This window comes from Vipera ursinii, assembly GCF_947247035.1.
Source record: "Vipera ursinii genome assembly, chromosome: 2".
NCBI lineage: Eukaryota > Metazoa > Chordata > Lepidosauria > Squamata > Viperidae > Vipera > Vipera ursinii.
The window spans coordinates 90,884,385-90,909,312 of record NC_139513.1 but is presented as its reverse complement, the minus strand read 5'-3'; the positions used below and the strand labels follow the sequence as shown (position 1 = coordinate 90,909,312).

The 24,928-nt window shown below is 40.1% G+C and overlaps 1 protein-coding gene across 4 annotated transcripts; it reads right to left on the bottom strand.

The window, feature by feature from the left end:
• Positions 1–2,370: 2,370 nt before the first annotated feature.
• On the bottom strand, positions 2,371–22,776 carry LOC310636826 (uncharacterized protein). Of its 4 annotated transcripts, XM_083356936.1 has the most exons (6): positions 22,018–22,186; positions 21,208–21,286; positions 7,561–7,656; positions 5,285–5,359; positions 4,072–4,191; positions 2,371–3,313 (listed from the first exon to the last, which is right to left on the bottom strand). In XM_083356936.1, exons 2-6 carry the CDS (start codon positions 21,211–21,213, stop codon positions 3,221–3,223), a joined length of 390 nt encoding a protein of 129 aa, XP_083213062.1. In that variant the 5' UTR covers positions 21,214–21,286; positions 22,018–22,186; the 3' UTR covers positions 2,371–3,220. The 4 variants fall into 4 exon arrangements, 1 of the variants encoding a protein (XP_083213062.1); XR_014491802.1 differs by lacking the exons at positions 21,208–21,286; positions 22,018–22,186 and adding an exon at positions 22,653–22,776; XR_014491803.1 differs by lacking the exon at positions 21,208–21,286.
• Between the last annotated feature and the right edge of the window lie 2,152 nt (positions 22,777–24,928).

The window sequence follows — 24,928 nt, the reverse complement described above, 5'->3', positions numbered from 1 at the left end:
TTGAAGAGACGGATGACTATGCAGAGAATATAGAAAAAATGTTGTATATAGTTTTTACAGCTACCAAATATGGTCTGCAAAAAGTTAGGTTTGCGGTCCACACGACTTACGTAAGTTTTAAGTGCTTTAATAAAGCAGATTTCCCCATAAAGTCAATTCAGCATGGGGAAAAGGGTTGAAAAAGGATTTTTATTAGATATTTCATCCCATAGCTTTCTAACTGATATAATTGTTTCTGGAGATAGTAGAGTTCCATTGTATTTAGATACTTATACTGTTCATCCAACCAAAGGAGATGGATGGATGGATGGATGGATGGATGGATGGATGGATAGATAGATAGATAGATAGATAGATAGATAGATAGATAGATAGATAGATAGACAGACAGACAGACAGACAGACAGACAGACAGACAGACAGACAGACAGATAGATAGATAGATAGATAGATAGATAGATAGATAGATATTGAAAGTTGTCCAAATTGGAAAATTAACATCCCTTGTTAGCTTCCAGTATATAATATTTAACTATGTAAGCTTGATGATATAGCTCCAGATTCAGAAAGCCAAATCCTCTGTCATTAATTGGTAATTGTGTTTTCTGTAAAGAACCCCATAAAAATTCTGTAAACAGTTTAATTTCTGAAAATATTTTTCAGATATTTGCTGTCCAGATCCCGATCCATGTCATCGCTTTCATCCATGCCACCTTCTCTTTTCAGAAAAAAACTTAGTGGGATGTTGTGCTTAAGGTGTTAGAATGGGCCTGGTGCACCCAGCTGCTAGTCTAGTCATAGAAGCTCGCAGTTGACTTCATGCCAGTTACTTTCTCAATCTTATCTACCAAACAGGGTTGTTGAATGGAAACAGGAAGAGCACTATATTTGCCATCTTAAAGCATCAAGTCCATAAGCATAACATCTATTTTAAATGTTCATAGTTATAAGCATTTTAAGTTTTATTGTTTTGTTCTGGAAATGTTCATCACCTTACAAGTGTTTTGCCAAACTACTTGAATTAGACAGCAAGATTTGTGTGTGTGTGTGTGTGTGTGTGTGTGTGTGTGTGTGTGTGTGTGTGTTTCATTTTTTTTCATGTTTTTAAAATGCTGTTTTGTTTATTTCATATCAAGTTGTAATTGCATCCAGCATCTGTAAAAGAGCAAAACTGAGATTGCTGAGTCTGCAAAATTTATGAGTTACCGTAATAGGTCTATTTAAAAATGTAAACACACACTAAAACACACCAAAAAGTCCTGCTTAAGCAGTTGTAACAAAGAATCGGAGAAAGGTTACTAGTGATTCTTTTAAAATATAAACTGAGCAATATGCTCAGCGGTTCATGAATGGCCTGAAGTCCCCAAAGTGCTTTAGGCAACAACGTGGGGAAAACATACTGAAGATAATATCGCTATGGGATCATTTCATTACTGAAGATCTCAGTGGAACAAGGATAGTGAATGAGAAGAAAATCAGAAGTTTCACTTGTCAAAGATTACCAGGCTAGATTGAAAGTATTTGACGCTTGGTCTGACTGGAAGCGAAAGAAAGGAAAAGTGCCACTTCTCTGAACTCTAGAATTGGAAAGAATAGTTAGGGAGAGAATAAGAAAAGCGCACATATGTGCTAAGGCAGGGGTGTCAAACTCAATTTCATTGAGGGCCGCATCAGCATTGCGGTTGCCCTCAGGGGGCTGGGTGGGCGTGGCCTACTGGGTGGGCATGGTTAGAGTGTGTATGGCCTACTGGGTGGGCGTGGCCAGCTCTACATCATTCGCATCGAGGGTGCCTATGGGGGCCTGGGCAGGAGTGGGACAGATCTGAGGGTCTCTGGCAGGAGGAGGGTCTCTGGGCCAGGGCCAAGGCAGTGGGGGCCGTTCCCTCACTGTTTCCAGGATGGCTTCATGGGCCGCATGAAACCACTTCTCAGGCCGGCTCCGGCTCCTGGGCCTTGTGTTTGACATGTCTGTGCTAAGTTTTTATTATAATTTGTGCACATTTGCATGCTTAGAGTTGACTAGAACGGAATGCTGAAGTTCAGAAAAAAAATCACACTTATATTTTGAAATGTATTTTAACTGGAAGTGGGAAAAGAAACTTTGCATTCACATGCAGAGCAATTAGAAACTATTAAGTTATATTTGCAAAACATGAAGAGGTGAAATTGTTTTTACTGTTGTATGTTTTGAATAAAATAGGGGGAAACCCCTGGAATTCTGTTTTGCTTTTGGTCACATTTTCAGAACCTTAGACATATATTGGAACAGAAAGCTCGCTCTGATGTGCATCTGTGATAAGGCAAAACATCATTGTAAAAACCTTCAATGTTTTATTTTTTAAAATTTATTTTATTTTTAAAAATGGCACACTCTTTCCCCATGGAGGTTTACAACCCATTTCAAGGTGAAGAAGCAAAATCAAAGTTAATAAAAAGCCAATAATTAGAAATATCAGCTGTATGCATTTTAAATATTTATATAAATTTCTATATAAATGGAATACATTAAACCTATAAATATTAAATATGAACCGTATGGATTTTACGGCTCTTGATGTCAAGAAAACAGAAATTTCAAAACTGATTTTCATTTAAACCTTACAGAAATAAACTTCAGCTACATAGTAACAAAGAGTTGTCAGTGGGTAATAAAACAGTATATATCTCCAACATCTCTCCACCCTTATAAATGTATTTGTAAATCATTTTACACAGATGACTTTTTTTAAAAAAAAGTATACAGTGCAATCTGGATAGTGTAGTGTATATGCAAATACACACGCACCATCACTATATACATTTCCTGTTCATAACGGACCTTCTACATTTAGTCTCTGCAGACAAGTGATTCAAAGGAAAATTCTGAGGACTATCTTAGATTAGATTTGCACAGAACTAAAATTATTAGTGCTGAATAAATTGCATTCATATCATGACAGTTGAATGGGCAAATAATGGGTTTCTGGGTGTGTATTTTTTGTATTTTTCCAAATATCCAAAAGTGTATATAGAGAAGATGGGCACATACTCATATGCATTTAGGTATTAAGTTTTTAAAATAGAAAAAACTATACCGGAATATATTTCTAAATAAATTAGTTTCTATGTTTCCTCTTAATCACATTATTTATGAATAACAAATATGAGAAGTCTCGGTGTTTTAGAAGTAGATTAGTTGCTATATTTTCTTTGATTGGTATCTTTCCAAATCTTTATTGTTCTAACATCTGTTATATAATCTTTGAACATAATCCTTAAGCTTGCGACAGAATTCCTTCATAGTAGTGCGATTAACTGGCAGAGTACATTTACCCTATAGAAAAGAAAAAAACACAAGAAGTTATACTGTATGCCTCTAATTTTTTTTCCAAGTATACTTGGCTCCTAATGATTTCATAGCCACACCCTCACTGGTTTTTTAAAAAAAATAATATAAAAATGGCTTGTCATTGCCTTCTTCCAGATTGTGCTAAGGCTGTACAGCAGAGGTCCTCAATCTTTTGGCACTAGGGACCAGTTATGTGGAGAGAGATTTTTCCGCAGACCGGAGGGGGCATGGTTTTGTGTGCTGCCTGCATCCCGTCCACGGACCGGGGGTTGGGGACCCCTGCATTTTGGATTCACAGTAAGCATGAATATACATGTACTACCTGCTAGCACCTTCTTTAACTAATTGCATCTTTTTCAAGGATCTTACTGCAACTGGCCAGGGTAACCGTACAATTGTGAGAAAAGACGCAACTGCTTTAAGGAGTTTCTGATCTGTCTTTTGACTTGGCAAAAGCCCTGCGTTTTTTCAGTTTCTCAATCCATTCTACAATTGTGGAGTTCTTTGAAACTTTCCCACCCAACAACTACGTAGATCCAATGCCCTTTAGTTTCCAAGCCCAGACAAGATCAATCTGCTAAGATGGTACAATTATCAGTAAACATTTCTCTTAAAATAGAAGCAGATAAGGTATGACTAATATCCAATAGTAGTTAGAGAGTATAATTCTCTGTTCATCTAAGAATAGTAGTTTTCTAAACTTTCACAGATGGGAAATACAAGCTTTTAAATGGAATACTCACAGTCTGTTTCAGGAATTGTGATTCTTGAATACGTGCTAACGTGTTATTTCTGCATATATCGTGATCAAGCATCTCCAGAGATTTGTCTACTTGGCAGAACACATTTTGGACAGTGGCACACTGGTAAAAATGGAAATTAAGAAGAATATTGAATGTAAAATTCATACTATTTTTAGTTTCACAACTTCTTCTAATTCTGGCGTAGTTGTACTAAAGCATGAATAGCCTTGTTTTTCTTTCTTAGTCAGTGCTACCTCACAGTTTTTCTAGATCAGGGGTGTCAAACTGCTGGCCCGTGGGCCAGATGCATCCTGCCAAAGTTGCGCCCACCCCATTGCCAGCAATGGAAAAAAAGTTGTGTTACATCGCAACATGTCACGTGACGACGTGAGTTTGACACCCGTGTTCTATATAGTGATAAAGCAACAGCACAAATAAGTCCTCTGGGTAGAAAAAGGGACAAATCATGATGGATCCTCACAGAACTCCCTAGATTAGAAAACATGGGCCCTCTTTATTCTCTACTCCATAGACGTACATCTTGTTGAACAATAATTTGCAGCAATATCTAAACTCTTCTGATTTGGGGAGTTGAAATACTAGATTTCAAGAAACTGAATGTTGAAGCATTGATGCCAACATTTTTAAAATGTTCTATACTCTAAATGCTTTTTGAAAAAGACTTGAGAGTCTCTCAGACTATAAGGAGATCAAATCAGTCAATGCTAAAGGAATTCAACTCTGACTCTTCTTTGATAGGACAGATACTGAAGCTGAAGTTCAAATACTTTGGCTAACAAATGAGAAGAGGGGACTCCTTGGAAAAGACCTTGATGTTGGGAAAAGATTGAAGGCAAAAGGAGAAGGGGATGGCAGAGGATGAGATGGTTAAATAGTGTCATCGATGCAATGAACATGACTTCGTGCAAACTTTGGGAGACAGTGGAGGACAGGGGGACCTGGCATGCTATAGTCCATGGGGACATGAAGTGTTGGACATAACTTATCAACTGAACAATAACAGTAACAACAAAGCTCTAAACAGGGTCCAACAATTGTTGTAAATACTGAATGCTTTTTCAAATCTCCAATTTCAAAGCTCCAGCTTCAAGGCAAAATCAAAACAATTTTGTTTCTCAGATCAATTATATAGAGCATTGTAGACATTATATACATGCTGTCCCTGTATTTTGCTAATAGGTAATACACTCACCAGTTTTTTTTTGTCCAGGTCTACAGTGAAATCCAATTTGATCGCCCTAACTTTTTGATTTTTGCAGGTTGTATTCTATGGAGAAAGAAATTGTTACATCATTAAGAAAGAAGAAGAGAGAAGCCCAATGAAATATCTCTATCTGATCAAACAGTTTTCAGATCTTTAAAATAATTTATTTTACTTGGAATAATTACAGCAAAGATTTGGATAACTGCTTTTCATTCTTCTATATCTGTGGGATTCTTTTATTGAACACATATATATATATATATATATATATATATATATATATATATATATATATATATATATATATATATATATATATATATATATAATGTTGGTTAATATATTATTCTAGATATAATGCCATAAAAGAATTTAGATTCAATACTTCTTGATAAGCCATAAATTTAGGTAATAATGCTATCTCTAATTATTTTTTTATAAAAGAAACTAATTTCTGAATTACATTTTAAAAACCCTTCATTCTACTATATTTAATATTTTTATGCTAGTTAAAATGCTTTCAGTAATACACAATTTTACAAGAATTACATATTAAAATTTAATCATGAATAAACACTAATTAATCAAATTTAAATATTCTTTACATTGCTAAAATTTTGATTTGGCTCATATTCAGAACAATGTGGTCTTTCCTGCACTAAGGGGGAACATTTAGTCTTGTTCTGGCCAGTAATTGTGATAATCCTTGTTCGGGTTCAGATGTGCAAGAGTCTCCAGGTGTTCATGGTAAATAGCCATAGCTTCAAATCTGTCAAAACTATTTCTGTAAAAATTATTCATATGGTAGATGAGAGGATAAGAAAAAGTCTTCTGTATTTTTTTTTAAAAATCATAGATCAACTCTTCCCTTTTATTACTTGATTCTTTAACTATTTTTAAATTAGTATTTGACTTTCTCTTCACATTAGCATTCAACTTCTCTTCACATTAGTCTCACTGATTTCAGTAATAAGAAGACTGTTTCATGCTTTTTGATTCAACTGTTTTAACAATTTGATGAAATTAGAAATCAGTTATCCATTCAGGGATTGTTGTTTGAAGCAGAAAGAAAACAAAAAATTGAATCCAAATGATAACTCTATATGTAACAGATTGTAGTGTGTTCACAATTTTTTAAAAAAATATTTTAATGGAGCTATTCTTATCAATTTACATCTTTTTAAAATACTATTCATGATCATTTTCTTTATTTCTGCACAAATTAGCTATCCACAAAGCCATGTATGACTGAAAGCCTCTGGGGAGACCTCTCACGGACCAAGAGATTTTGGGGAATCTTCTGCTCCATTTGCAGAAAGATAAGATTGAGGCAGATGGTAAAGAAGAACATTTGGCTGGACCTATGGCAGTGAGAAAGACATTAGAAGGGCTATTCAAAATTAATAAGACAATTTTGAATTCTATTAAATAGAACAGGGGAAAAGCAAAATCAGTTCTGGACATCTATTTCTTCCCAATACCACAAACAAAAAGACTTCTTTTTAAAGGGGAAATCAAAAGGTACTCAGGAACAAAATCCATTTTTTAAAAAATTAATCACAATTAATTAATTATAATACCTATAATTTCTTTAGATGTTCCCTCAAATGGTTCTATTTAAAAAAACATGTTTCATTTCTCTGTGGCTAATAGGTATTGGGGAAAATTAAATATTGTTAAGAATGATAACTTTAACTGATATCATTTAATCATTTATCATTCTTTGCACTTCCTTTTCTTTCCTTTTACCAAGATTACTTAAGTTATAGAACAAGAAATCAATTGCTTTTTCATATATGTTAAGCAACCTTCTTGAAAAGTTGCCTCTTGGTCTGCCAGTAATACTATAATCTTCTACTACTTTGCTAGAATTAAATCTGTAGCTATAGGGTCAAGAAAACAGAGAGGAAAAACTGTTTTCATTCTACAATCTTTAAAATTAACCTTTGAATTAAAAATAGCAGCGTCCTGAAAGAGAATCAAGTTTGTAAACAATTCATTTTTTTCCTATTGACAATCATTGCAATGATTTTTAAAAGCTTTTTTTAATTTATTCAAAATTAAAAATAATATCCACTTTTGTGAATACATGTATATTATTATATGCAATATTATAGATTTTAGAGACATGAGAACTTTTCAAACAAGACAAAAACACATCTTAAATAAAGTTACACAGTTACACAACCAATTTCTACATCTGTTAAGCAAGGAATGTATTAACTGTACTTTGTAATATCAACATGGGCAAAATAAATATGTACCTTCAACATGCTACATGTTTCATTCAAAGTCCTCATCAAATATTCTGCCTCTCTTCTAATTACATTCATTGGTTCCAATGGAGTCATCAAAGTGCTCTGAATCAGGAAGCAGACAGCAAAGATCGCTTTTAAAATCATGACTGTGATTTTTGAAAGATAGATAGGATCCCTTCTGTATGTAGTGCATTCGAAAGCCAATTATTTATATAGGAAAAAAAATAATGTGACGTATGCAATGTAGTTTCATACTGTGAAAATGGAAACCACATCTCCTAATGATAAGATAAAAACGCGTAACCTGAAATTTCATAAAAATGTCCATTTAAAATAATTTCCAATGAAGAGTGTTGAGAATTCTTTGGGTCTCTTTATAAGATGGGAAAGTACAACTGTAGATGTTGCATTGATTCAGCAGCAATCACAGCATCCAAGAAACTTCACTGGAAGTTTACGTTTCTACCATGCCTGACATACAGTATAAGCATTTAGGCACCTAGGCAAGTATAAACCTAAGTATAAAGATGTTACAAATGACATTTTTTAAAAATACATAAATATGCACCGTCTCCTCAACCTCTTTCTTTTTTTCTCCTTGTTCATTCTTCCAGCGTTTTTAACCTCTTTCCTTTCTTTCCTCATCCTATCTGAAGGCAAGTTCTCTGCTGCCTCACTTGGCTAAGATTTCGTCCCAGTGCATTGGATTAACTCTAACCCTACCTCCATTGTCCTCCACCAATGAATCACTCTTAATTAACTTTCACTGTCTCTGCTGCCATCCTCAAGTTTCCTTTGATACCAATTGTGCCAATCAAGATCTGGGTCTTCTTTTCTTTTTTTTTCTTTTTGGAGGCATCAAATAGAAGCATTGAACCCTGTATTTCCAGCAACAGATTTCTCTCCGTGATTAAGTTAAAGCACTATCCAGCCATCTTTGGAACTTCAAACACAGTGCTGGCAGAAAGTCATCACACCCCATTTCTTCTTCCCATCTTGCCTCTAGTATATATATTCCAAGTCGCTGGCAAATGATATGATCCTGATTGGTTGGGGTGCCTGTCATTCTAGGCAAGATGATGGGTTTTCTTCCCTAGCTTTGCTGCCTTCCCCTTTTAGCACCTCACCAACCAACAGAGAAAACATTAACCAATCAGGACAGTTTAGTAGGAATTCAGGTGACTACACTTTGCAATCCTGCGTCAGTTTCTCTAGGCTGATTTTTCTGTCCTTCCAAACCAACTGGATTTCAATATCTCCCATCTTACCTGTTGTGTATTAAGGTTTAAAGAAACACCTAAGCACTTGTATAACAGTCACTACCAGTATGCATTTGAACTGTGACCGTTTTGGCGGGAGTCAATTATGGCGGGAGATTTAGGTTCAATCTGATTGGTTGGCTGTGTACTCAGAAAGGTATATAAAGAGTGCAAGTACCCCCTAACCCCTCAGTACAGATGTGGTCACCAAATAAAGAGCTGTCTGACTGTACTCATCTGCCTGGCATCATTCCTACTCTTCAGAACCCACTACACAACATTACCATTAAACATTCACAAATTCACCTGCATCATAGCAATCCATGTGCATAAATATACTCACTTACCTCTAGGAACACAAGCTAGACTATAAAATAGCCCCTGCCTTTTATTCACACAACTCTGTGAGGAAGGATAAGCTGAGAAAGAGTGGTAGTCCCAAGGTCACCCTGCTGGTTTTGTGCCTCAGGATTAGAATTTACAGTCTCCCGGTTTGTAATCCAGTGCTTTAACCACTACATCAACCTGGTTCTTATAATGTACCAGTGCTTCATGTTTCTTATTACACAGGTAAGTCCTTGTTCAGCAGCCACCAGCTCAGCAATGTGCTGAACCTGGTAATTTACAATGTATCCTGATAACTGCAGCTGTCACAGCATTACTATTGTCAAATCTTGATCCTGTAGGCCAGGCTACCCGTGGGACTGCCTTTCCCTAAGGATATCTACCTGTCCTACCAGGTCAGATAGGGTGACACACTCCTGGTTCCCTCATTAAATATTGTCATCTAATGGGAGCTAGGAAGGATGACAACTCCTTTTCTGTGGCAACTCCTGCCCTATGGAACATCTTGCCCCCTTGAAGTTCACTGGCCCCCACCCTTTTAGCCTTCCGTAAAGCCTTCAAGTCACAGATTTTTCTCCAAGCATTGGGAGATTAAACAATGATATGTTTTCCTGGTGCTAGGATTTTGTTTTTACTGTTTTATGTTTTAATTGAATGTGTTTTTGAGTTTTAAAAAATGATTTCATTGGGAGAGACCTGGAGTTGTCTGAAGGATGGGTGGCTATATGAATTTTTTAAATCAATCAAATGAAAATAAATCGTGATTCGGGTGGTTGGTAACCAGCTTGCAATTATAACATTGCAGTATTTTGTGGTCATGTTTTGCAATCTTCACTGCCAGCTTCTGGCAAGCAAAATCAGTGGGAACACCAGCAGATCACAAATGGAGACAATGTGACGTTGCACTTAACGGTCATAACAAAGAGCCTCGGTGGCGCAGTGGGCTAATGCCTCCTTAAGTAACACCAGCTGCCTGCAATTAGTGCAGGTTCGAGTCCCACCAGGCTAAAGGTTGACTCAGCCTTCCATCCTTCCGAGGTAGGTAAAATGAGGACCCAGATTGTTGGGGGCAATAAGCTGACTTTGTAAAAATGCCGCTGGGGGGGGGGGCAAAAGCCCTAATAAGCAGGCATATACATAAAATGAAGGCTATTGCTAAGCACATTGCTTTGTGCTTCTAAGATTGTAAGCCGCCCTGAGTCTTCAGAGAAGGGCGGGATATAAATGGGATTAATATATATATATATATATATGGGATTCGCCTAAGGACAGCAACTGGAAATGCTGGAATTACTGTCGTAAATCAGCAAAATCATGTGACATTGTCATTTACAACTGCAAACAAATAGAATTTAAACCAGAATTGTTTCTGTTAGGAATGATAGGCCCCAACTATGACAAGGAGAGCGGATACTTAATGTTACATGTACTGACAGCAGCATCGAGAATTATCTATGCCCAATATTGGAAAAATGAAAAGTTACCAACTGAAGAAGTGTTAATCAAGAAAATATTGGATTGTGCAGAAATGGATAGATTAACTTCAGAGATTAAAGAGAAAGAGCATTCAGTTTACTTGGAATAAATTCTATCAATGGCTAGATAAGCAAGTTAGAGAGAAAGGAATGTGATATGCAATTTTGAATGTATTTGAGTAAGAAAAATACTATATATTGAAAACTTAGTATTGTTTATGATAATCTACGTATTAATACCTATCATTGTTATCAATTATTAGCTTTATTACCTTTATTTATATATATTTACCCAGACAATATGCTGTTTTGCCAAATATTGAATGTTACTGGGCAAAACCCCAGCCCTCACCACCAACCCTTCCTGTACCCTAACCCAAATTCCCATGCACTTACCCCTCTCCTTAACCCTATAAAAACTAATAATTTTTTTTAAAAAAAAGTGACGGAGTTTCTGGTCCCAATTACCGTTGTTAAAAGAGGATTACTTGTATTGTGGGCATTTTAAATATTTAAATTACAAATCATTTAGAGGGACTATTTGTTGAGAAATCATGGCATAGAATAATTTATAATTTTATGCATATGTTTCAGTCAATACAATTTGAGGAAAAATAATCTACATTAACCTTCAGCTCTTAAAAAGAAAGGACAGAATTATTTGCATGAACGACGTGGAATCATATTTTAAATGCTTGCAGAGATTAGCAAAATCAAAGTGGTCAAGGATAAAATATAGCAGTTAAAAAATTCTAGTGGGGGAAGTAGCGTGTCGTAATTTTCTTATAATGTGAATATAGGTTTTGATATTATCAAAGAAGAGGATTAGGGGGAAAATATGTTGCTTCAGGCAAAGCAAGATAAGAGATTTTATCACTAATAGAATGCTGACAAAAAAAAATCACACAAAAATTTGCTACGACCTATGTCAGGAAATGGTTACAGTGATGTGAATGGAAGAAGTTGTCAAAGCTCTTAGGGTGGTATTCTGAGAATCTGCCCTATAGATTCTGCAACTATGCTTAAATGAACAGTGGAAGAATTTAGGTTTTGTCACTGGGTTGACATGCTTCTCACATCAATGTGATTCCCAAGACATGTTCCTTCAAGCACTAATACCCAGCAAATCCTGCTTACCTTTACAAAACTAGTATCCTTCAATATCCTTAGAGCAGGAATGGGCAAACTGAAGTATCTGGAGCACAAATTTTGCTCAGATTCTTGTTTTGTGGCTCCCGGATCCCACAAGCAACTTTAAAAGGTTGCAAAGTATTGGCTGCCTTGTTTCCTGCCAGTTTCAAGTGGGCAGCATGCCAAAACAATAACATCTGAAATAGGGCTTAGCTGGTGAATAAGAGAAACACGGAAAAATAAGAGGAAAAACAACTGCCCTTCATCGTCCCGCTTCTGTGTGGCCCTCTTAGCATGCATGCCTTCAGACCCTGAGTCATAAGAAAAGTATGCCAGAATAAATTGGGCTGCCATGATAGCTGACCTTTCCTCCCCCCCCACCCCACTTCATGAAGAAATCCAGCAAGTGGTGCTGTTTTAATGTGCAACAAATTAAGAAGCAGGAGTAGTGGAATCCCCTGTCTATGTGTCCTCTCCCAGCAACTATCACTAGCCAGCAACAAGAACATCCTTCCCAGCAACAAGAACATCCTCTCTTAATTCTTCTCTGTAGCTCTTCTTAATTCTTCTTTTTCTTTCGACCCCAAACCACCCCAGTGATGCCCTCAACGTGATGTCCCGTTGCCTGGAGGCAGTTCGGGTCTGGATGGGGAGGAACAGACTTCAACTCAACCCCGACAAGACTGAGTGGCTCTGCATACCTTCATCCCAGGTTTACTCGGATATTCCATCTCTTTCTATGGGGGGTGAACTATTACCCCCCGTAGATAGGGCTCGCAACTTGGGAGTCCTCCTAGATTCACAGCTCACCTTGGAAGATCACATAGTGGCTGTGACTAGGGGGGCTTTCGCCCAGGTTCGCCTGGTGCGCCAGTTGCAGCCCTATCTAAGCCGGGATGATTTATGCACAGTCACTCACGCGCTCGTGACCTCTCGTCTAGACTACTGCAACGCTCTCTACATGGGGCTTCCCTTGAGGACCACCCGGAGGCTCCAACTGGTACAGAATGCAGCTGCGAGAGTTGTGTTGGGAGTCTCCCGATACTCCCATGTTACACCTCTGCTCCGTGAGCTGCATTGGTTACCAGTTGTCTTCCGGGTGATATTCAAGGTACTAGTAATGGTGTTCAAAGCCCTACATGGCAGGGGTCCGGAGTACCTTAGGGAACACCTGCTGCCGGCATCAACTTCCCTCCGCCCTGTGCGTTCCCACAGAGAGGGCCTCCTCAGGGTGCCACCAGTCAGAGAATGCCGATTGGTGGCCCCCAGGGGGAGATCCTTCTCTGTGGGCGCCCCGGTGCTATGGAATCAGTTACCGGTTGAGCTCCAGATGGCGCCCGATCTTCGCTCCTTTCGCCGTGATCTAAAAACATATTTGTTCGAACAAGCTGGCCTGGCCTAATGGGGGATTGGTGGGGTTTTTATTGTATTTCATTGGGGTCTTTTTATTAATTGTTTTTTAGTGGGCATTTATTTAATTATTTTTTTAACTTTTGTAATTCTGTTTTTTATTCTTGCCCTGTTCACCGCCCTGAGTCCTTCGGGAGAAGGGCGGTATAGAAATATTAATAAATTAAATTAAATTAAATTAATGGGCAGGAAGGGGAGGGGGCAATCACCAGGTGCTGTTCTCCATGACCATTTTGGCTTGGGCTGCAGAAATGACTAGACATCTGACCTTGCAGGCTACTTACAGACATGAATGAGAGAATCTGCATTAAAAAAAGATTGTCCCACTGACAGGAAAGAAGGACAGAGTCACCGTAATTTGATAGTTATCAGCATTGACAGGGTTATTTATGGGTAACCAAACGCAGAGTTGAAATTCTCTATGTTGAACAGAACATCTCTACTCTATGGTTTGCTACCAGTGAGTGGCTTCGTGGGCAGTGAGTGATCATGAAGGGCAATTATGAAGAGGGAACAAAGAAAATGATATCATGTTAGGAAAATCCCCCCTCCCTCGCATAATAGTACAGTAAAAGTCTTTTTACTGTACTTTTTCTGTACTTTCTGTACTGTACTTTTTTTACTGAGTCTTTTTCTGAGCAATGCCAGATCCCTCGTCCGTAAAATTGACGAATTACAGCTGCAGTTAGCAGAAAGCAGGCTTCTCCATGAATGTTGTGTGATAGTCGTCACTGGAGACCTGGCTACATTCAGAGATACCGAATGAAGCTGTGGAGTTGATAGGCCGAGTTTTTCACCGCTCTGACAGAGATAAATGTTCCGGGAAGGGTAAAGGAGGAGGACTGTGTGTGTATATACACTGTGAATGATGTGTTAACAGCAGATTGGTATACACGTATTGCTCCCCAGATGTGGAACTGATGACTGTTATATGTAGGCCTTTCTATCTGCCTAGAGAAATTACTGTGGTAATTATTATAGCTGTTTATGTTCCACCTGATGCCAATGTCAACATGGCACTTTCTAAGCTGTATGACGTCATCACCAGGCAGCAGCAAACTCACCCAGCGGGTGCTCTTGTCGTGGCTGGGGACTTCAATCAAGCTTGTCTGAAGACAGTTCTCCCTAAGTTTGTACAGTATGTGCAAGTTTCCACCAGAGGGAAGAACACTTTGGACCATGTGTATTCCAATCTTAAGCAGACATACAGAGCTTTTCCTCTTCCCCACCTGGGTACATCTGACCATCTTTCACTCCTGTTGTGCCCAAAGTATGTTCCTCTCAGGAAAAGGACTCAGGCAGTCACAAAAAGGGTCAGAACCCGGCCAGTGGGTGCTCTCAGTCAGTTGCAGGACTGTTTGAAACCACTGACTGGAGTGTATTTGAAGAACAAGATCTAAATTCATATACAGATGCCATACTCTCTTATATTAGAACATGCACTGATAGTGTAACAACGGATGTGCATTAGAGTTTACGGGAACTGTAAACCCTGGATGACTGCAGAGATACAAACACTCCTGAGAGCCCGGGATTCTGTCTTTAAGGCAGGGGACAGGGATGCATACAGAGAGGCCAGGGCAAAACTCAGAAGAGGCATTGGGATGGCAAAACAACAATGTAAACAAAAGGTGGAGAACCACTTAGCGAATAACGATCCGAGGCAACTATAAGGGCAGCAGGAGGAGCATGGCAAACACCGATGCCTCGTTGGCTGAGGAGCTGAATATTTTCTTTGCCTGCTATGAGGTTAAAAGACCAGACCCCGTAGCCTTTGCTGGCCGGCCTTCTGACTCTCAGCCACTCACCCTGTGTGAACACCAAGTGAGAGCTGTATTGAAGGCTGTGAATCCCAGCAAAGACACAGGCCCAGGTGGGGTACTGGGGATAGAGGTCAGGAATTGTGCCGATCAATTAGCAGGGGTCATGACAAGGATTTTTAACATCTCCTTGCAAACGGCATGTGTACCATCATGCTTGAAAGCAGCTACCATTGTCCCAGTCCCCAAGAAAACTGCAGTTGAGTGCCTGAATGACTACAGACCTATTGCATTAACGTCTGTAGTCATGAAATGCTTCGAAAGATTGGTTCTCCAACATCTTAGGACATGCCTCCCACTGGACTTTGATAAACATCAATTTGCCTACAGGGGAAATAGGTCGACAGATGATGCCATAGCTACTGCTTTACACTCTGTAGCAAGTCATCTCGAGAGACCTGGAAGATGTCAGGATGCTTTTTGTTGACTACAGCTCAGCTTTCAACACCATTTTGCCGAGCATTCTCATCAAGAAGCTGACTGACTTGAAATTCTCCCCCACCATCTGCTATTGGATTCAAGACTTTCTTAGGGATCGGTTACAAACAGTGAGGGTCAGGTCTGCTTTGTCCACCCACCTGAAGCTTTGCACCGGCACACCACAGGGCTGTGTGCTTAGCCCCTACCTGTACTCTTTATACACTTATGATTGTGTATCATCTGACCCATCCACTGCGATAATCAAGTTCGCAGATGATACAACTGTGGTGGGTCTTATTACAGGTGGGGATGAGACAGCATATAGGGCAGAGGTACAAAAACTATCCATATGGTGTAGTAACACCAACTTGCACCTAAACATTGGCAAGACAAAAGAGATGGTGTTAGACTTCTGGAGAAAAAAGGAGGAACCTGCCCCACTTTACATCCGGGAGGACTGTGTAGAGAGAGTTTCCTCCTTTAAATTTCTGGAAGCCTACCTCTGTGAAGATCTGACCTGGAAAGTTAACACAACCCAGGTGGCTAGAAAGGCCCAACAGAGGCTTCACTTTCTTAGGGTCTTGCGGAAGAACAGGGTAGAACAACAGCTAATGACCCTCTTTTACCGGTCTACTATAGAGAGCGTCCTCTCGTATGGTATTGTGGTTTGGTATGCTGGTCTGACAGCCGCGGACAGAAAAGTATTACAGAGGGTAGTGAGCACAGCACAAGACATTGTGGGCTGTTCCCTGACACCACTGGATGACATCGCCAGGGCTCGTTGCCTTGGAAGAGTGAGGAAGATTCTCAGGGATGACTCACACCCTGGACGGTATCTCTTTACTCTCCTACCATCCGGTAGGAGATATAGGAATATAGCCAGCCATACCAACGGGCTGAAAAATAGCTTTTATCCGTGGGCTGTTAGGGTTTTAAATGGGACATAATCTCTGTGAACTTATGCAGAATTGACTTGGGAGACTGGTGTGTGGTGTAGTTGGTTCACATGATGTGGTAGGATGGAGGGTTTGTTGTCACTGTGTGTTGGGGGGAGACAGCACAGGGGGAGGCTCAGCTAATCTCAATGTACACATGTTGTACTTTGACAATAAAGGTTTATGTTATACATGTGGAACAAAACCAGCAATATACAGCTGGCAGAATCTGGCTGTTTTTTCTGGTTTAAATCTGTGTTCATTACAGCAGAGGTCCCCAACCTGTGGGCTGTGGCCTGCTGGTCACTGGGCCACGTGAGTGGCTGGCCAGTATGCACATGTGCATGTTTGCGCACAGCCCCACTCACATGAGTGTTGCTGTGAGTGTTGAGGGCGTTTGTGGCCCCACTCATGCAAGTGCCACCACGAACATCGTGGGCATTCGTGGCCCGCTTGTGCAAGTGTCACTGTGAGTATTGCAGGTGTTTGTGGCACCATGGATGAGCAGCAGGCCCCATTCATGCGAGTTCACCCCCCTCACACACACAAAACCATCCCTTCTTTCCCTCCTCCCCCTGCTCCTGGCCGCCAACCCTGAAAGATTGGAGAACTCTGCACTACAGCATAGGTCTAGCATTCTCTGAAGAGATGTAGCATTCTTTCAAAACTATCGTTATTGTGAAAGAGTGCTAAATCCAGTTAAAGGTAAAGGTTTCCCCTGTCTAATCGTGTCTGAGTCTAGAGGGTGGTGCTCATCCCCATTTCTTAGCCGAAGACACTTCTGTGGTCATGTGACCAGCATAGCTAAACAGCGAGGTGCACAGAACACTGTTACATTCCCACCTATTTATCTACTCGCATCTGCATGCTTTAGAACTGCTAAGTGGGCAGAAGCTGAGGCAAGTAACAGGAGCTCATCCTGTCATGTGGCACTCGGGTCTCAAACCCAGGCTGTCAGCTGACAAGCTCAGTGTCTTTGACCACTGAACCATTGTGCCCACATCTATCATTATTGCGAAAGAGTGCTAAATTCAGATATAGAAAGAAATACAGGTAGTCTTCGTTTAACGACCAGCAACCATTCAGACTTATGACAGTATTGATTGGTCCACAAATGTACATCAATCACAGCATCCTGCGCTCATGAGATCACCATTTGGAGTCTTCTTTGCCAACTTCCTAAAAGCAAAGTCAAAGGCGAAGCCGGCAGGAGGTTGCAAATGGCAACTATGTGACATCCTTGCTTACTGACCTACAGAGATTCATTTAATGACAGCATCCTAAAATGCACGAATTTCCATGACTAAGTAGCATGATCACGTGACATCACACTTTAAAAGCACAGTGCTTAATGACAAAAATTCTTGTCCTGATTAGCATTGTCAATTGAGGGCTACCTCTACAGAGATATAAAGATATAGAGACAGATCTGTTATATATTCAGTTCTTGCAGGCATTAAGTGAGATGAGGTGTTCAACAGCAACAGGCTTTATTCAGAGTGAGAACATAACAGAAGCAAACTAATAGCTCCTGCACAGCTATTTATATGGTTGGCCTCTAGGCGGCGACCAATAGATTTAAAGCAGCAATTTCCCACCCAAAATCTATTTAACTGGCTGGAGACAGCCAATCTAGTTCAGCCCCGCAACTGTTACAAAACATGCAAGTAGGTCAGCCATTAACAAAACAGTTTAAACACAAAGCAAGTAATTACAGCTTTTAAGGCCAGTACATTACAAGATCTGTAAAGCCTAATGTAAAGCTTGACTGATGCTTTCTGAAATGCCTCTCAGTCGTTTTGCAGGCCAATGCTTGAAAAGGCAAGTGTCTGGTCTTTTTTTGCCACCCTGACCACAGCAGCCACAGAGGGAGTGGTAGGATTCAAATATGTGAACAACCGGTTCTCTGTGTGGATGCCGCTTCCAGAAGTCCATTCTGGGCCTGGGCAACTAAAAATTAGCTACCGCTTCTGCTGAAGTGGTACAAACTGGCTGAATTCCAGCACAGCACAGAGGGCATGATGTCCACCAACCAGAGGGTGAGAGCATGTCTGAGGAGATTATAATGGCCAGTGGGAACTAAGCAGAGCCTAGCCGTTGACTGCATCCTCAACCAGGTTGAGGAAAGTCATAGAATGAGTCTGTTGCCACATTGTTGGGAAAGGAAGAAAAGTGCTGCTTTAAAACTGGACCAGTTAAATATAGTTCTAAACTGCCTCAGAGATGGCCCGGGGATGAAATTAAGGCAATGCCCTCAGGGCATGTCCTTTCGAAACAGTATGCAAGGCATCTTAATATTGCGACTGGAGGGATGTGAAGTTGAGCCTTCTAAAAAAGTTCTAAAAATAACCAAGCTCCACTATTAAACTATTTCCCAGGCATATTCTTTCTGATCTGAAGAACTGCTTTTTTTCTTTAAAAAAATGTTATGTTGAAAAAAATCTTCACCTAGAGTGGGTTGGTTAGTTTGTAGTTTCTATTCTCTTCAAAGATGACAAGAAAGAAATTGTTTTCTTTTTCTTTTTTTTCAAAGGGAAGAAAATTTGGATAAAACTAGAAGAGGGTTGTGGTGCTTTTATTACTTATGAAGTGGCTGAGCCGTCCTCTCTTTACAAATGACTGTCCTATTTTTCATGATGCACACTCCTCCCACATAGACTGCAATCTGCCTGATTTGCAGACAGATTATGTGGTTTATGATGAAGTTACTTCTTCCATGTGGGTGACTAGGAAAGCTGCCCATCAATGACAGATACATCAGTAACAAGAAAGGAAAACAAACAAAAAAACCCTGACCTTTTTGCCACACAACTAAACTTAAAATCCTTGCCCAAATAAATTCTAAAGAACTCTGAGAAAGAGGGGTAAAAGCAAAAGCCATAGGTCTTTTCACTAGACTTGACGTACCCAATTCCTACAACCCAATTCCTGTTCTTTAATATGTTTTAGCCTCCAGACCTTTAATCATCTTTGTTGCTCTTCTCTGCACTCTTTCTAGAGTCTCAACATCTTTTTTTTTATATTGCGGTGATCAAACCTGGATGCAGTATTCCAAGCGTGATCATACTTTGGCATTATAAAGTGGTATTAACACTTCACTTGATCTTGTTTCTATCCCTCTGTTAATGCAGCCTAGGATTGCGTTGGCTTTTTTGGTGGATGCTGCACACTGCTGGCTCACCCACTGCACACATGGAGTCTTCCCCTCTTCCCCCGCCCATCACTACTGCTGGTCCAGAAAGTGGAAAGGTTGGGGACCACTGCACTAGGACTCCAAGATCCCTCTCACAGTAACTGCTATTGAACCACGTTTCACCTAATCTGTACCTGTATATTGGGTTTTTCTTGCCTAAGTGTAAAACCATACTTTTCTCTCCATTAAATTTCTTTTTTTTTAGATGATAACTTTCAGGAAAGCAAACATGCATTCTTAGTGTGGTCTTAAAGACACATCCTCTTAGCGAGGGCTTTGAAAGGTAAGGTAAGGTAAGAACTGCTGCCTGTAATTTGTTGGTGCAAGGAAAGGGAAAAGGGAAAGAAGTGTAAGGGAAAAGGGAAAAAAGAAAGAAAAGCATTGATTTCCAAACAGTAGAACAAAATAATGACAATACATCCCCAACCTTTTAGTTTTATATGCTTAACGTGTACAAGCCATTTCTATAACTACACTTATCTAATCAACGAATCCTAAAGTCAAAGTTTTATTTTTTTCCCACCTCAAGCCAAAATCCAAAAGTAATTTCCAAATGGAAACAAAGTTGGATGTGTTGTTTTCCTTGATTGGAGCAGTTAATTTAGCCATCTAGGCTAGTTCCACCAGTTTTTCCACCCATTTATCCGTTGTGGGAATTAGAATATCTTTCCACTTTTGTGCATAAAGCATTCTTGCTGCTATCAACATATATAACAGCATGGTCCCAGATTTTATTTTCAAGTTCTTTGTCCATTAAAAATCTAGACCACATAACCATTTCATGTGAGTCTGCAAGACTTCACTTTCTTACATCTCCAGCATAAAAAGATCTGATGTCCTTTCAAAAACATTATTTAATACAATGAATCCAATATACCCTAAATACATTTTTAATGAATTAACCTTAATCTCAACTCTGTAAATACCATTTTACAGGCTTTAATGCAGGGGTGTCAAACTCAATTTCATTGAGGGCCTCATCAGCATTGCGGTTGCCCTCAGGGGGCTGGGTGGGTGTGGCCTGGGTGGGTGTGGCCAGCTCTACATCGTTCGCATCAAGGGTGCCTATGGGGGCCTGGGCAGGAGTGGGACAGATCTGAGGGTCTCTGGCAGAAGGAGGGTCTCTGGGCCAGGGCCAAGGCAGTGGGGGCCGTTCCCTCACTGTTTCCAGGATGGCTTCGCGGGCCGCATGAAACCACTTCGCGGGCCGGATCTGGCCCCGGGCCTTGTGTTTGACATGTCTGCTTTAATGGAATTGGAGATTCCAGTTCTTTAGTCCATGTTTGAAATATGTATCTCAGGAATGTCCACTTTAAAAATATATTAAGCTTTTGATAGAGAAAAATTATAGGTTTTATTTCTGTAATGGATTCCATCAGACAAGTAAGCAACTCAGATGCTTTCAACTCAGAAGCAGCCAAAGCATCTGAACTATGTTGATCCATTAGAATGGACTTAACCTGAAGATACCTCCATTCATCTGAACTGGAAAGACTAATTTAATTTCAAGTTGAGAAAAAATTCTTAAAATAGTCATTACGTAGAAGCTGATTTAAAGTTATCTGCCCAGGTTTCCCAATCAAATGATTTACCAGTCATTTTCAAACTAGAATTTATCCAAAGAGTTAAATATTTATGAGCCTTATTATCAAAGTCAATTTATACCTCCATATGGCTCCAAAATTTCTCACCACTTGTACTTCTGGAATTAAGACATTTTTCTGTTTGATGTTGTTCCAAGCATCTGTCATGATTGTAAAGGAAATGAATAATAACTTTCCATCTTAGTCCATAAGAGATAGTATTGCATTATGTTTTCATTCTACCATCAGAGGGCTAATTAAATTTTGCTTCGAGGATATGTATATAGATCAGATAAACTAAAAACATCTCCCTTAAACTGTAATTTCAATTTAGCCAAGGAAAACTTTAGTGATCCATTTTCCGAAATAAATATTCTAAATAATTTATTAACCCAATGTTTATTCAGTGTTAATATACTAATAGCTCTAGGGACATAAATCAAATGAGGGATAATGTTCATTTTCATAACATTAACTTTGACCCACAGGCCTAAGAGAATTTCAAACCATCTATTAACATCCACTTCAACCCATTCTAAAAGTTACAAAATATTTATTTATCCATACGTATATGTTCCATATATACATCTCCAAATATTTAATATAATCAGTAGAAATTACAAATCCCATCTCCTACATAAGTATATTGACACCCAGGAGAAGCACAGAAGATTTATCTCAATTAATCTTATATACAGAATACTTTCCAAATTACTTCACAACCTTTTTAAAATTGAGCAAAAAATAGAATATTGATCCAAAACTGCCAAAATATCATCCCCATGCAGAAATAGTTTATAGCCATATACTTCCAAGATAATACTCTTAATATGTAAAGATTGCCTTACCATGGTGACCAAAAATTAAAGAAATAGCAATGGATAAAGTGTACCTGTCATGTACCACACTGTGCAAGAAAAGAATCTGAGATCATTCGATTTGTTATAACCCTGGCCCAAATGATCCACTGGATAAGATATCTTGGAACTCCCTATCTTGTAGGATCCAAGAGGAGCTCCCTGCTCGAAAGTTTGGAAGAGTAAACCTTTCGTCTTGATGTCCAACTCAGATTGGCTCCTGCAACATTATCCTGGGACACGTGTATTTATCCTCATTCGCAGTGCCATATCCAATCCCCACTTGCTTTAATAATGCAATCTAAACTAAATCAAAGGCTTTTCTTGCATCTAAAGTCATTATTATTGAAGAATCCATTCCATCCTGGGCTATTTCTATTGTATCAATTAGCAATTATCTTATGCCTGAGATTCTTGATAAACCCAGATTGGGAGAAATGTGTTATACCTAGTAAGATCTTTTGCAAACATCTAGCCAGTTTGGCAGTTAAAATCTTAGTATCCACATTAATTAATGAACTAGATCTATAACAGCACAACATTTAGAATCCTTATCTGTTTTTGAAATCCATCTGATACATTTCTCATAGAATGATGATGGCAATTGACCATCCTTAAAAGATTCTTGGTACATTTCCAAAAGCATAGGAGCCAAGAAATCTACAAATACCTTATATCCTTCTACTGAATTGCCATCTGGGTCAGGAGCTTTTCAATTCTGCAATAATCAAATTGTTGTGTACTGGGATCTTTGAGGCATTGACGAGGCAAAGGTGAAAGTAACAGAATGTTTATTAGGTTAACACAGAAGCAGCACTAACAGCTGCTTAACTTCTATTTATACGGACTGCCAATAGGCGGCGACCAATGGGATTAAAGCAGTTATTCCTACCCAAAACACAAACTTACAATTCTGCAGACAGGCAGTATGGAGTTTAAACAGATGCAGCAGTTACCTATTTATAACTGTTCTCAAGTAATTCACATCAATACATAACACCTCTTCCCCCTAGATCAGACATGTCAAACTCGCAACATCACATGATGTTGCGCGATGTATCGGAGCTTTTTCTCCATTGCCGGCAATGGGGTGGGCACGGCTTTCACGTGACACATCTGGCCCGCGGGCTGGCAGTTTGACACCCCTGCCCTAGATAGTTCACAATTTCAAGTATTGAACACAGTCCTGCAAATACTTTGGTGGCTTCCGCCACCACTCCGAATGTCTCAGAACTGCTGGCGGTTCCTGGTATACCAGCTCTCTTGCCTGGCTGGGTGGACCAGGACTCTGGGATCTGTTCGCTACTGGTAGACCCGTGTCCCTTTGGCTGGTCTGGCTGGGTAGACCTGAGCCAATGTCCATTGGTGGAACAGTTTCTGCTGAGCTGGAAGTTGGGGCCGTCTGCCAGTTTTGCTCAGTGGGTACAGTCTCTATGTGCAGGGGTGACTTGCTTTCCACTAGTACACCATCCATGCCTCTGGGAGTCTCGCCAGCACTTTGAGACTCCGATGCAAGGCTGCTTTTGTGCCATTCCTGATTCTGGCTCTCAACTATGTTATGAGCCAGCGACTGGTTCGCTAGCCTTCGGTGTAATTGGTCAATATGCTGGCGTAGCACTCAACCATCTTTCAGGAACACTTCATAAGACTGTAGTTTCACACCCAAACCCTGTCGCCTACTTGCAAGTTCCGAGGGGGCTTTGGCTGTGCTGTGTCCAAGGCAACTTGGTCTGGATGCAGATGGTTCCTGTTTGGTGGTTAAACACCATCCCCATCTGAGGTCTGCTGGGCTTTTGCCCATAGAAGTGCAGGGTGTCGTATGTTGGCAGAGTAAAAAGTCTTCCAGCCGATGCTGCCAATCATGGGTCACGATTCTGTTTAACGACTCTTTGGTCGTTCAGACCATGCATTCTGCTTGGCCGTTTGAAGCCAGGTGAAAGGGGGCTGATGTGGCATGCCTGATCATGTTAGCCCTCAAAAAGGACTGAAATTCCGCAGAAGTAAATTGAGCCCCATTGTCTGACACTATTACGTCAGGTAACCCGTGTGTAGCAAAGATTCTGCGCAGTTCCTGGATGGTCCTGACAGTAGTCATAGTAGGGACAGGTGCGACCTCTAACCACTTAGAGTGACTGTCCATGACAATGAGGAACAGTTGTCCCTGGAATGGTCCCGCAAAGTCTATGTGGATTCTAGACCATGGGGTTTGTGTGGTTTCCCAGTGATAAACTGGGGCTTGAGGCATTTCAGGTCTAGATTGCTGGCAAACATGGCAACTTTGTAGTTGAACCTCAATATTCTTATCCAACCCTGGCCACAATAGGTAGCTTCTCGTGAGTGCCTTCATCCTGACTATTCCAGGATGTCCCTCATGCAGAGATTCTAAGACCCTAGTCCTCAAGGAGTTTGGAACTATGACCCGACTTCCCCAAAGAATGCAGCCTTTGTGAGCTGACAGCTCATCCTTCCTTCTACTGAAGCTGTGAAAGTCTGCTCCCAGACTAGCTTCTGGCCACCCCTTGAGCAAAACGCAACTGAGCATTTTGTCAGAGGCTGTATCAGCAGCCACATCCCCAGCGTGAAGGGAAGACTCTGGCAAGTCCTGGATTGCCAGGATGCATGCAGCAGGTGCAGGGTCTGGCTCTGAGTTTGGCAGAGGCAGTCTGCTGAGCCCATTTACCTCCCAGGTTTGTGAATTAGACTGTAACTATAAGTGGCAAGAAAGATGGACCATCTCAGCATCCATGGAGATAGGATCTGAGGAGTTTGTTTGTCTGTCATGAACAGACCAAGAAGTGGCTTATGGTCAGTAAAGACCATGAATGGGTGACCATAAAGGAAATCATGAAATTTTTTGATGCCAGCCATGATGGCCAATGCCTCTTTATCTATCTGGAGGTAGTTGGGCTCCACCGGTGACAGTGTCCTTGAATAATAAGCTATGGG